General features: G+C 45.7%; 1 protein-coding gene across 1 annotated transcript; it reads right to left on the bottom strand.

Annotated features, from left to right (window-relative positions):
• Window positions 1-373: 373 nt before the first annotated feature.
• On the bottom strand, window positions 374-14,791 carry LOC120953918 (dynein axonemal assembly factor 5). Its single transcript, XM_040374347.2, has 8 exons — window positions 13,768-14,791; window positions 13,324-13,699; window positions 12,169-12,768; window positions 12,006-12,101; window positions 11,846-11,921; window positions 11,660-11,769; window positions 11,244-11,592; window positions 374-11,144 (listed from the first exon to the last, which is right to left on the bottom strand). Exons 1-8 carry the CDS (start codon window positions 14,589-14,591, stop codon window positions 11,020-11,022), a joined length of 2,556 nt encoding a protein of 851 aa, XP_040230281.2. The 5' UTR covers window positions 14,592-14,791; the 3' UTR covers window positions 374-11,019.
• Between the last annotated feature and the right edge of the window lie 14 nt (window positions 14,792-14,805).

Here is a 14,805-nt window from a genome sequence, read left to right as displayed (position 1 = left end):
CAACCGTGCTACACTAAAAAAGCTTGTTCATCATTGAATGCTCATATATTCGATACATTAGATGATAGTGCTATTAAAAAGCACTCTGTTGTGTGAAATATTTGGCTTTCAGATAAAAAATCTATTATATTCATCTATTTTTCGTTTAATATATTATTAGCAAAAGTGACTGTCAAAGAAAAACTACAAATATACTTACCCATCACTATCTTTATGGCCAGTTTCCAGTCCCAATGCCGGATTCGCAATAATTGGAACATTTGTTTGGCTTTACCGAATGGCAATTACCGGTACTAAACATGGCTGAAAGCGTTTCGTACTTTCGACAATCGTTCGGATGCATTTCATTTCAATGATATAAAAATGCGCAGTCTACGCAATTAATTAGTTATCTTAGCATTTTTATTCATTCATAGTACAATTTGCGTTTGATTTCGTAAGTTTTAATGGCATTTCAACAATCTGTTCCTATTTGCTGGCAATAATTTTACATTTCCTGTTCCATATGTTATAGCAGATTGAAGGATAATTAGATGATCGTTTATTGGTAATTCGATTCACCGAGAGATCAGTGGATTAATGACAGTGTGCGATGCCGCTGCGTTTAGAACCTGGTTTAAAGGTGTAGAAAGTAAAAATGAAAAAGTTTCTGCATGGGATAGTGCGCGCTAGTAGGATTGCATTGAAAGGTAGATTATACTCATTAGCACCGCCATCAATTCCGCTACCACAACTGTATGTGCGCATGGCCAAAAGCATTTATGCATAGAACAATAATGTAGGTGTTGTTATCAACGAGCAAATCTGTGCCGATGGCATAGGTGCAACATATTAGCGCGCGCTTGGTCCCACAGATTAGAAAATTGCAGCGATGGTTGATAAGTCCGCTCACCGCAAGTCAACGGCATCGGGTAGCTTTTACAAGAGTACTATAAAGAATCAAGCTTCTCGATGTCCTTGGGTTGGAAGCTTTTCCAAGCCGATTTAAACCGGTCCCATAAACACGTTTAACAGTATGCTACAAATTCTCAATTGAATTGAGACGCGGGCCTCATGCAGACCATTTCAGCACCTTGGCCTGATTAGCTGCAACCCACAGTTGCACTGTTCCGAACGTTTACTTCGAATCATTATCATACATAAACGTCCAATCCCGAGGCAACGTACTTAAAGCGTTGCCTCCAATATTTTTCTCTAATATATTCTGGTATTCAAACCGGTTTGTAGTGACCAGACTGCCATCTGGCGCCAACTGAGCAACTGGCTGGTCACTTTGAAACAGATAAGAGGATGTACACATGACAGCGAGAACGAAACTGACATACGTAGCACGCTTCACCGCGCATTTGTTCTTCACTTTCCTTCTTGCCACACCAGAAACAAACCACTTCGATTTCTGCGATCACCGCGAAATCGCGGAGCACGCCTCACCGTGCTTGTGAAGCATTCGAGTTCGACCGTCCATGCGAACACATTTCGAAGAGCGATCCGTGAACACTCCTTGATGCGAACCAAACCAAGTGAATAAATCAAGTTTGTTCCTCAGCATACTCCGCGAATATGAGTTATAATAAAATCAGTTAGAGAATATGAAAAATCCGAAGCGCCCTAAAAATGGTGACCCTGACGCGCTAGTGTGTTAGTATGTGGGTGTGTTAGTATATGGGTGCATACACTACTGTGACGAACATTCCACACCGTCTAGACAGGTCTAGTTTCGATACGCACACGCACGGCATCGTACTGCAATAGCTAACGCCAAATCAGACTGCAGCTGCAGTGTGCAACAAGAGACGCGTGTCCGCGACTTTAGCGAATGGTTCCCACATTTTGCCACCATACAAAATAACAGGGAACCGGTGACATTTTCAGGGAGCGATTGACTGTCAAACCGAGTGGTTGTGTCTTGCTCGTGCTCTGGAGTGGTTGATTTTTGGTACTATAATGCCGTGCATATTCCTGAATTGCAACATTTGCATCATTTGCAACATTGATGCTGCTGAGTTTTTTGCACTGGTTGGTGAGTGCCTTGGATTGCTGTTAAGTTGCACTGGAGTTCTTGCACCTGTCTCCTGTCTCCTGTTATTTTCGACGGTTTGCCGAGATAGTGATTGGCTTTGTTCCTGCTCCTGACGCTCATCAGTTTGTGCTGTGTCATCATTATGCAGTTCTCAACCAGCAAAGCACCCACCGATAGTGACAATTCAGTGTCATGCGCCGGTGTTTGTGGTTCCAAGCATCATACCCATTGTACTGGTTTATCCCGTGATTCTACTCGTGAACTTGGTCGAAATAATCAGTTATTGTGGTTGTGCAAAACATGTAAAGAGTTTCGCAATGGCACAAAATCGCTTCTCACTTGTGAGATAGCAACACTACTCGAGTTGGTGAAAACAGATATTCTCACCTCAATTGATTCATCTCTCTCTTCTCTTAGATTGGCTATCAAGAGCGATTTGCTTCCCGAGATCCTCGCTCTCGCTGATAAACTACCACCCATATTAGCTAAGCCGTCTGATTCTAACGCTTCGCGAACGCACACTTCCATTAATGTAACGTTACTCAATGCCACTAATTCAACCAGAACGACCAAAACTGAAACCTCTCGCCGTACATTTATCAGCTCAACGGAACTCACTGCTGATATCCAACAAGGTGCGAACGATACCAACACTGTAGAAGCTTCTGATACCAGCGTTAACTGCAACCACAACTATCATACATCATGCGTGTGTGGCTTAATGCTGTACTACCAACTGACAATATTGATGTTTACCATCTCACGAAAAAGGGTGTGAACCTTGATTCGATGTCCTTTATCTCGTTTAAAGTGAGTATTCATAAATCACTTAAGGATCTCGCGCTTCAATCAACTTTTTGGCCAGTTTCCCTTACTGTTCGTAAGTTTATTGATCGTGGCCTACCTAAGCCGCGTTCACATGAAAGGGCTCGATTTGACCCTTCTCTGCTTACTTCGCATCGTACAAACAGTGCAAATTCCTCTTCAGCTGTGCCTAAAACTATTGCTCATCCTGATCATTTTTTGGAACATCGATCGTGATCATGCAGCTATGAGAAGATTTGCCTGATCTGTAAGAGACTCATCTCGGATGGGTCGTTGTCGAAGACGTCGAGGCTCAGTCGAACAAGCTGAGCTTTATCGCCACCACACTTTCCGAGGCCATGAACAAATTCTGAGAAGTTAAAGACATCGGATTTTCAGATTATCCTACCGAACATTAAGAAAATGAAAAGATTTTTCTATTGCAATTTCTGTTCTATTTTAGGTATTGTTTAGTCTGTATAGGCTAACAAACGAATGAATTGAAATTGAAATTGAAATGCATGCAAAACGTCATCATTCCACTACGGAGTAACGTGCACTCAAAACAGAAAAAAACACTTACAGCACATACAGCAATTACCCACAATGGTGAGACTCGCAAAGCTTTCTTTAATTCCGAGATTCATAAAGGGCCTCAATAGAAGGAATCGGTGCGAAAGCGTATTCTACTATGCCTACATGATCTGACACGTGTCCGGCAAAGCTCGATCAACACCGCCTTCTCGTGGATAGTAGACTGTGTCTGGTACCACATACGGTCGAATGTACTGGTTGGAAGAAACCAAGGAGAAGGGAAGAAGACGAGGAAGAGAGATATAAGGAGAGAGTGAAATTTTGCACTTGATCTCAAACTTACATTTCATCTTCAACTTTGATTTTCAACTCAAGTTTCTATTTACCGTTACCTCATATTAGTGACGCAGAAATGTAAAACTTAGAACTAAACAAGCAACAACCAACTAAATCAAATCTCAACGCGACTCGATCGTCACGAAAATATTTGGGAATCTTATAGACATGTATAGAAACCTCCGAGGAAGGCATTACGCATTACAGCAGAGATGGAGGAAACATATTTGTATGGAAAGGTATAATTGTATAGTGTGTTGCCCTTCCCGTTGGCTATTTATTAAGTTGTATTTATTCTTGCAATTGTTCCTTCGTCTTCTTATAGAGTGAAGTGAACCATTTCCCAGCGAAGCGCATACTTTCATTAGCACATACTCACTAAGGCCGCGAAATAACGAGGAGGTTGATTTGAATTCTTCATAATGGCATTTGTTCGCGTCCAAACGGTGCGCATGCTGTTGTTTCGTGCTTTGTGAGTGTGTGTAAGCGTTCGTGTGGCTAGAACAACGCTACCTAAGTGCTTTGAATCACAATTCCGTTGAATTTCGCAAACCCGCCGTCGGCAGAAACAAGCGTAAGCGTGGCTTAAACAACGCTAAAGACTCAAGTGATTCAAGTTCCGTGAATTTAGAATACCGCGTTCTGTGCAAGTGTGAACAAGCGTGAGTGTGGCTTTGACATCGCTTTCCGGGTAAAGTGTAAATAGCTTCATCGAAAGGCTTATGTACCAAGATGGTTGGCCTGGATCACACTCCGAAGAGATCCCAGGATGAAGCTACCGACGCTAAGGTGCTGATTCACCAGCGTGGCCAAATCAAGCGCAGAGTTACTCTCATCAACAACATCCTAGAGGAAGCCAAAGAAGACCCAACAAAGGTGACTCAACCGCAGCTAAAGGTTTTTGCAAGGAAGCTCGATGTTCATTACCAAGAATACTCCGCCGTGCATCGCGAAATCTTGAAATCAATTCCGTCATCAAAACTCGATGAGCAAGATGAGATGCTAACGGCATTCGATGTTCTACACACCGAAGCCATGAACAGAATTGAGAAGCTATCTAAAGCTCGGTCGCAGCCTGTGGTCCCAGCAGATAGCACTGGTACGCAGCAATTCATGTGAAACGGGGAAGAGTAAAGAAGCGTGCGCGAGCGACGGAATGTGCGCGAGAAGAAAGGAATAAAAAGAACGGGCGAGGATGAGCGAAGGAAGGAGAACGCGGTTACGGCGGGCAACGCGGAGTGAGAGGGAAGATGGGCAGAAACTATAAAAGCGGTGCGCGCTTTGGGGACGAGGAGTTAGTTTGGGGAACGATACGGGAACGGATAAATGTGAACTGCGAAACGAGAAATAAATCGTATAGAAATATATTTTCCGGTGTCCTTATTTCACTTCCCATAAACAAGCTAACTTCACATTCATAGTGCAACAACAACCACTGCGAACGCATATTCCCAGTTTCGACGGAAGAGTGGAGACCCGGCCAAAGTACCAGACGATGTTTGAGGACATTGTTGCTAAAGGTAATGACTCCGATGCCATGAAGCTGCATCATCTGGATAAGGCTTTGGTTGGAGATGCTTCTGGTTGGATCACAGCGAAGATGATCCAGGACAACAATTTCGAGCAAACGTGGAAGCAGCTGAAGTCCCAGTTCGAGAATCCCCGAGTCATTGTTGACACACATCTGGCTGGTCTCCTAGATTTGAAACCTGTTCTGAAAGGGAACCACAAAGAGCTGTTTGAGCTCGTGAAGACAGTTCAACGGCACGTTGGGGGTTTGGAGTATCAGGACATCAAGGTCGACAAATTATCTGGTTTGCTGTTAACGAAGATCATCACTTCATGGCTGGACGAACAAACTGTCTAGCTGTGGGAACGAACACAGGAACATGGAAAGTTGCCCGACTTTAACTAAACGCTAAAGTTCTTGCAAGGCGAATGTCTTGTCACTCAGTCACTCACCAGGCACACGAACTTGTCAAGGTGACGTTCGCCGCATATCCGGCACTTCACTTCCTGCTGTCATCGAGCAAATTTTTTTTTTCTCGCCGACCTCGACAGTGAACAGACATATTCCTTCGCTCCGCGAACCTTTACAACTCCTCGTACCTACTTCGACCGCAATCGGACGTGCTCAACCGTTCCCGAAAAATCGATTTAAATAAATTCGTTGTTATGTACTCACGACATTAAACGCGTTCGCGACTTAAAATTAGGGACCAAAAGTAGATCCGAACAACAGCGCCCCTAAAACTGGTGACCCCGACGAACGTATTTCCAGGAAACGTCCATCCAGGAAAAACGTGTTTCCTTGTGCCACGGTCCGGACCGACGGAAACGTTCCCCCCGTCATCGAGGAGCTGCCGACCACGAAAGAGGCACCACGATTGGCCAGCGGAAAAAAAACCCTCCGCGCATACACATCGAACCCACGTGAGTTTCAATCGACACCGAAGGTGCCAGCCAGTGAGGAACACCGTACAGGAACACTTTTTCCCCGACGGAGCGACCAGTCCCAGCGGAAAAGTTTCTTCTCGAATGCAGCCAACGACCGACTAGTCCCAACACATTCGGCCGCGTGTGCGAATTTTTCTTCGCCGAAGGACCGACCTAGCCAACCTCAGCTGGACTTGCTTGCTCCCACCGCCATTAAGGTAAAATCCACCCTTTTAAACTAACCTTAGTCGTAAGGATGTTGCACATTCCGCCAGTCCGCAAGGAATCGACTCCCGATGGCGTGACCCCGAGAGCCGATCCAGCCGCGAGTGGATCCAAGTCGACTCACGCGCCAACACCGCCCGTCCCGAATACCCCGAGCATACGAAGGCCGTCCGCGTGCGAGGCTACCGTACCGTTCGAATCACAGATCGACACGTTGAATGCCATGCAGTTGAAACCACCGGAGATGGACACCACCGACATTCACACCTTTTTCTTCGCCTTGGAAAATTGGTACCGTTCGAATCACAGATCGACACGTTGAATGCCATGCAGTTGAAACCACCGGAGATGGACACCACCGACATTCACACCTTTTTCTTCGCCTTGGAAAATTGGTTCGACGCGTGGAATATTACCGTGAACCAACACATTCGCCGTTTCAACATCTTGAAAAGGCGCATACCGCTTCGTGTTCTTCCGGAGCTTCGTCACCTGTTAGAGAACATTCGACAGTACGCTTCGACGGAACGTTACGAGGTAGCGAAACGTGCAATAATTGAACATTTTGAATAGTCGCAACGAAGCCGCTTGCACCGCCTGCTCGCCGAAATGAACCTCGGGGACCGAAAACCGTCGCAGCTGTTAGCGGAGATGCGCCGCGCTGCCACCGCTACAGTGCCAGCGTCGCCGCTATAGTTCTTAAGAACATTTAAAAAAACAATCACAAAGTAGGGTTCCGTACCAAACATTTTGGTGCCGACAACCAGGATTAAAATATCTGTAGCGACCAGACCGCCATCTGGCGTTAGAATCGTGAGCGATCGTGACACCCAGGGACAAAGACACGGATCTCCGTGGAGCGCACTCACCAGACACACGAATGTGTCAAAGTGACGTGCGCCGCGTGTCCAGCGCTACACTTCCTGCTGTCAGCGAGCACATTCTCTCTCTTGCAACCCAACCTCGCAAGCGAACAGACTTCTTCCTTCGCTCCGCGATCGTAAAATTCCTCAACGCGAACCCCTCTCGAACGAACGTGCGCAACCGTTCCTAAGATAGTGTAAAATAAAATTCATTATTACCTACTCACGAAATCCAACGCGTTCGCGACATAAAATTAGGGACAAGATTAATCCGAACTAAATCGACCCCTGTTCAGGCACAGCCCTGACACTTCATATAGTGCTTAACGAAACACGAACATTCTTCGTTCAATTTCGAGTGTTCGGCTCGATCGAGTAGTTTATAAATAACCGTGAATGTCGCAAATAAAAGCTCTCTTCCAATTTTGCTGCACAACGAATAACTGCTGGTAAATATTAAAGGTTTGAAAGTTACACCGAAACGCGGAAAATAAATTATCCGAAATAGTGAGATTAAACAACCCCCTAAATATCTTAAAAAATGGTGTGCGTTCTGTGGCCACCGTGTGTTCCAAGTGTAACGTTGTGCACCGGTTTGTGCGCAACAAAAAGTTCATTCGAGTTCGCTTATGACCATCGTCGCGTACATACGTGTGAAATGGGGAAGAGTATAGAAGCGTGCGCGAGCGACGCAATGTGCGCGAGCGACGGAAGAATAAAGAGAATGCTGCGAGAATGAACTAGGAAGGAGAACGCGGTTACGGCGGGTAACGCGGAGCGAGAGGGAAGATGGGCAGAAGCTATAAAAGCGGTGCGCGCTTTGGTGACGAGGAGTAAGTTTGGGGAACGATACGGGAGCGGTTAAATGTGAACTACAAAACTACCGGTGTCCTTATTCACTTCCCATATCACAGCTAACTTCACATACGTGTTCTGTGTATCGTGCGATCAAGTGAAAAGCAAACGAAAAGCGTGCTATGACGAAGAAGAAGAGAGAAGCTACCAGCCCAACCATCTCCGATGAAGGCGTTAATTCGGCGAAACACGCGCCGGACAAACGCGCCAAAATTGATGGTGAAAACACCGATGCAGAGAATGAAATGGAAGATAATGATGGTTTCATCTGTGTGGAACCTAGAAAGCGACAGACTGTCTCCCCACCAGCTTCAACTGCACCATCATCAGCAGCAGGCCCACACAAGCTGTCACAGCGACTACCACCCATCGTAATAAGAGCTTCCAAGAGTTGCAAAAAATGCTTACCCACATCGCAAAGGTTGAGTATTAAATAGTTGGTGTAGGCACAAAAGGTTGGACGCGAAATGAAGAAGACTACAAGGCCATTCTCACGTTCCTGCAAACTGCCGATTGTGAGCTTTATACTCATGATCTGCCCCGAGATCGTCCGTTCAAAGTGGTAGTGCGAGGGCTACCCCTATCCGACGAGAAGGACATTCGAGATGCCCTAGAAGCCGAAAAACTCCAAGTAGATGCAGTCTACCGCATCAAACGACGTCACAAGGGAAACCGAGATAGTGGAAGCTGTCTATACCTCGTTCATCTCAAGAATGGTACCACAACGCTGGCTGCCCTAAAAGAAATTCGTGCCCGCCTATCTATCCGTGTCCATTGGGAGGCATTCCGAGGTGGACGACGAGGTGTGACCCAATGTTTACGGTGCATGGGCTTTGGCCACGGCTCGCGGCACTGCGGCATGCGTCAACGATGCTTAAACTGCGCTCAAAACCACAACGTCGCGGATTGCACTGTGGTCCACCCAACAGTACCGAAATGTGCAAATTGTGATGGAAATCACAAAGCAAACGATCCGGAGTGTCCTCAAAGGTTGCGTTTTCGTACGATTCAGCAACAGGCGACGCAACGTCGTCCTAAAACATCACCACACGGAAGGAAAATGGTGCCCCCACCACCACTATCTTCCTATCCGCCCATCAAGCCCACTCGAATAATCGTGTACCACTCAGTGTACAAAACGCGTAACACGAAGTGTGTGTTCTGTGCGCGTCTTTCTCAAACTCATTCGCGGTACGTAGCGCTTCACAAACGACACACAGTGAGTGTGTGTGCGCTCGCGAATAATCGTGTACCATTCAGTGTACAAAACGCGTAACACAAAGTGTCGCCGCCAGAGCAATATAAAAAATAAAAATATATAGATACATATAAATAACTAAAATTAATTGCTAAAGCGTACTTCGTCGCAACGCGGTACGATGCTCCCTTAAAATAAGTTTCACCTGTCACTTTGGCCCGGGCGGGAGGACAATGCACACATCTGTCCTTAGACATTTTTTTATGTGTTAGCGACTACCGCTAAGCGGAGTGCGCGTAACAAATATATTTACATGATTTGTATTAGATAAGTTAAAAAATTAGGAGTAATTAAAAACCGCACACAGATACTAAAATTACTCAAATAGGATACGCACTGTCTTAAGGCCCGTTAGTTGAAGTAAATTCGTGGTAAAGTACGGTAGTAATGATGCCGAAGTAGTACCAAAGTACGTACACGATCGATATCTGTGAAAGGGGGACCGCCCTTTTGAGGCACTTGTCACGAGCCGAAGCAAAGCGAAGCACGCATAAATGGTGTGAATAAAGAAGTGAACTTTACTTTCCAACAGAGAACAAACGATTGATTATTTCGTGTAAAAACAGTTAAAATATCACAACGTAGGGACTTTCACGGAACACTGACAGTTGCCCCAAACTCCAGATACCAGTAGTAACCCAACATGGTAATAAGCCTACAGCAAAATTAGAATCATTGTGCTGATGCGCCGGCCTGAAACGGCCTGAAGCTCTTCTTAAAGGTGATTGCACTTCGGAACGACTGGCAAAGTTGCTGAAAGAGATGAAGCAGACAGACTCCCTTAAGTCAGTGAGAGAATCAATCAAAGGTCCGACGGGCCTAAAACGGTGGAATATTGCTGGAGCTAAAGCAGGGAAGTACTGCTAATGCACTGGCAGCAAATGTCTAAGAGGGCATCACGGACAAAGCGTCTGTCAGAACGTTGGCTCCATCGAGGATGATAGATATCATGCATCGCGACGAGATAATTACTCCCAGAGGAGGTTGCTGATGCTGTCAGAGCACAGCTTAATATCGAAATTGAATGCAATAGTATCAAAATGAAGAGAAGCCACGCAGCCGGAACCCAATGGGCACGGATAAACGTATCGCTGACAGACTTCCAAAGCTTCCTCATTTTAGGAATGCAGAAGATTGGTTGGTCGGTGTGCCACATCCGTGAGGTTATGGAAGAGTCCAAATGTTTCAAGTGTTGAAAGATTGACCACACTAATTACCATTGAACCGACATCCCAACAGTATTCACTTTACGCGAACGATAATCGTGTTTGATCATTCATTCCTTTGGATCAAATCCTTTGGATAGTCAAAAATCAAACTATTATCTTCACACCTCAAAAACCAAAGTTCAACAAATCGCTATCGCACACTGTTCTGGGAAAAATTTAAGAAGCCCTTAAGAATCCATCAAAAACATGAAACGAGCATTGCTAAGCTGAATAAGGCTGAACATTGATCTCCAGGCATTACCTAATTACAAAAAAACGAAATCCTTTTTGCCATGAAGATAAATATAAATAATATGAGGAAATGCGATTGTAGAAACATTGTCTTAGCACAAACAAATAGTAAAATTATTGCCTCCAAACGTAAGGAATAGATGCCATTTCATTTGTATAGGATAAATTGTGTTTGAAAGTCACTAAAAATGCCCCCCTCTACAACACATACTCGACCCTTACTTGTTTTCATGTACTTTTTGTTCTGGACGTGATGGTTTCGAGATCCTTTTTGTATGAACATCCAGAAGGCACATCGCTAGCCAAACGCTCGATCAATTCTCGATTGTCAGTATGCAACCGTTTCAAAGAATCTATGGAATATACAATAGCAAATCAAACGATTGCTCGCTACTTATCTACTGAAGGACTAAAAATAAGCTACATTAAAGCAACGGCGTTTAAATACGTACCGAAAATGGCACAGCGAAGCTTGGTTTCAGGATGCTCCAAGTGAAGAAACATGACTGACAGAATTTGTCGCAAAATGTCCTGCCAACGCTCGATAGTGTTTTGCTGCCCATCCTCCGACAAAGCCACATCTAATTGAAGACGTCCGAGACACACCGCCGCCAACTCTCGAACCTCCCCGCTTGGGTCATCTAATCGCGACATGATCGGAAACGCTATAAGCTTTAGCGATTCAAAATTTAAAGCTTGAAGCCGCACGAGTGCTTTTAAACTATAGGCACGTGTAGCGATACAATTATCATCGATTAAACCGGAGAGTACGTTCAGGTAGGTTGGCAGAAGTGACATATACTGGAGAAGGGAAAACACAGAATAAGTAAAAAAGCACATCGATACAGCATTTCCAACAACTCCTTACCACATTCGGATCGACCCCTTGTGCCATGGAAGCAAAGCAAGCTGTTGCCATTGCTCGCACAGACTCAGCACTTCTTCCCGCCGACCATACCAAGTGAGGTGCGATTACGGCTACATGATACAGACAGTATGAGAAATTATTTACACTCCGATGCAACAACATTCAATCGAACTATTATCCACTTACCATCCGTTAATGCTCTCAACATAGCGATTTGATCTTCCTTTGATTGCGCGTTATGAACATTCCAAGAAAGCATTGCCTAAACGAGGGAAATTTTTAACATTTAGTAAAAAATGAAAAAAAAACTGTACTAAACAACTCTAACTAAATTAAGTACACTTACCACGGAAATAGCACTGAAAAGTTTTACCTTCCCCTCAGGTGCCGCATGTGTAACAGCTTTCTGTAGAGTTTCGTTCAGGATGGTGAAATAGGAATCCTAGAAATCGACATACAATACACGATTAATACAATGCTTTCTCTTAAAGAGCACAATCCCTTCTTACCTGAAATCCGCAAACGGCAACGATGCCGCACAGAAGGAGAATGCTTGTACTTGCGTCAGAATTTTCGCTCTCGAGGTGTTCAATTTTACACAATACGCTTGCCAAATGGTGCTGATGCAAGCGATCTACGTTACTGTCCAGCAGTCCCAACACCGTCATGCCCAAATCGCGAACAGATGCTCGATCTTCTAAGCCATAGCAGAAGGCCACCACCTTTAAAGCGACAGTATACAAGGTGCGCTCAAGGGTCTGTTGCTCCCCGGCGGTACTGTCGTTCGATTCACAGACCGTAATTTCTTCCAGCCTTGCAGTCAGTGACTCTTGCTTTTGTCCGCTCGATGCAAGGATGCTGCAAAATTCCAGCAACTCACGCTGATAGACGGCATCCCGGTGGTTATGACAAACGTCCGGATCGAGTAGCAGGGTGGAAAACTTTCGTACGTCTTTGCATTTGGCCTCGTCCTGTACGCAGCTAGCAAACAGTGTACGCATACAGCGCAGCTGTCCGATTGTTGGGTAATTTTGAAACGTGGTCAACATATGCTGACTCCAGGTATCGTAGTCAAGCAAAATGCCCATCAACTCACACACACTGAGAGCCTGATAAATAATGGATTAAGGACGAATATTAATCAATGGTCTCTGATAGCAATAGTCTTTGATAACTAGTTTGAAAATGATTTTTTGTAAATTTTGATGAACGGCAATTAATACTTCTTCTTCTTCTTCTTCTTAGGCTCAACAACCGTTGTCGGTCAAGGCCTGCCTGTACCACTTGTGGGCTTGGCTTTCAGTGACTAATTGAATTCCCCACATAGCAGGATAGTCAGTCCTACGTATGGCGGAACGGTCCATTTGGGGATTGAACCCATGACGGGCATGTTGTTAAGTCGTACGAGTTGACGACTGTACTACGAGACCGTGTTTCAATTAATACTAACTATCGTATAATTGTACTCAATAAATTTTAGAAAATGAAAGTTAGAGTGAAGGTTACAGCAAGATTAATTTTCAGCAGAAAATATCGTGAACGAAAATGTGAAAGCTCACTAAATAAGAAACAGGTTCCTTTCTGATGCTAAACAAAGAATGAGCGGATTCTTACAATCGAATCCGACTAAAAATACAACCGGATTTAACAAACCCTAATCTTACCTCCGAGACGATACTTTTTTCAGCGTCCATGCACGCCTTCGCTAGCACCGGATTCACCTCGAGAAAAAGCGTAGAAAACGACCGCTCGGCATGGAGCACAATCTGCTTCAACAGCTTCGTAGCGTGAAGACGAATGTTTTCCTTCCACTCCTCCATTTCGTGCAGTACCAAATTGACCACCCGCAGACTACGCTGCACAATAGCCCGACAGGCCAGCGTAGGTCGCCGGTACCGTTCGCCGGGATACCCTTTCGGGACGGTTTCGATCAAGGCAGCCTTGGAAAGTTCAGTCTCATTTTCACGATAGTACAGCTCCCCTGCTTGCTTCCAACCAGCTTCTATGTCTTCACGCACCTCGACCGTTTCATCGCACAAGCTAAACAGAGAGCAAATTCCAATTACTCAGCATACTATAACAGTGTCTTGTTAGCTTCATATCCTTACCAATTCAACACCAGCGGAAGGATGCGATGAAAGAACGAGTACCGATCGCGCAGCTTCTGCAGCATCAGGCACCCGACCCGACCGCACGCACGCCTTACGAAGGGCACATCGTCCATAAGCAACGGCGACACGGCCATAATGATTTCCGACACGCAGTCACCATTGGAGAGAATGTGCAGCGACAGGACACCCAGCGCTTCCACCGCGGCAATACGATTCGCCGAGTGTCGGTGGGTGAGAATCGATTTGGCCGGTGCCACCAGCGCTTCGGCACGGTAGTGCAGACTCGGCGTGGCCTCCGCCAATGCGATCACGATTTCGCAGCTTTTTTTCTGCGCTGCCGGAAACGGATCGCGCAAGCTTTTGATCAGTGTGTCAATCACACTGTCCAACACCTTCAGCAGCGGATCACCACCGCGGCTTCCGTCCGGATCACTATACTTTGCCACCAGCGTTTCCAGCTGCTCCAGCAGCTGCAACCGCACTTCCTCGCTGTCTTCGATCGTTTCGGCCTGGCCGATACGTTTCGCCAGCACCGGCACGATGCAGCCGAGATAGTAATCATTCGGGGGAAGCTTACCCAGCAGAGCGTCCATTGCCGCTACGGCAAGCGTCCGCACTGACTCGAACCGATCGCCATAGCAGCGGAGAATGTGCAGGTACGTATCGTCGAATATTCTGGGACATTCTTCGGCGATGATGGAGTCGCGGGTAAAGTCTTGCCCGAAGCTCTTCAATGCTCCCTGCCGTTCCGTTCGTTCCGGATGCTGTACAGCAGCACGGAACGTTTCCAGCCACGCGTCGTTACACTCTTCCGATGGCATTTCACAGAAATACGCTTGAACCACTTTGCACGAAATCGAGCCGAGGAAATAATCACTGGCGAGCGGACTTAGCTTCAGCTAGTGACCGTAATAAAGCGGATAACTAACAACATTTTCAGCGGTTGCCCAAATAAACGTGGTTGCCAAGGCATGCTTGGAAACAAAAAGATCGTAGCGAAGGGGGCGCCGTTTGACGTTTGCGATCCAGCACAGG

The sequence above is a fragment of the Anopheles coluzzii genome, chromosome 2, assembly GCF_943734685.1.
Source record: "Anopheles coluzzii chromosome 2, AcolN3, whole genome shotgun sequence".
Taxonomy (NCBI): Eukaryota; Metazoa; Arthropoda; class Insecta; order Diptera; family Culicidae; genus Anopheles; species Anopheles coluzzii.
Note: the sequence above shows the minus strand (reverse complement) of the source record. Positions and strands in the feature narration are given on the sequence as shown.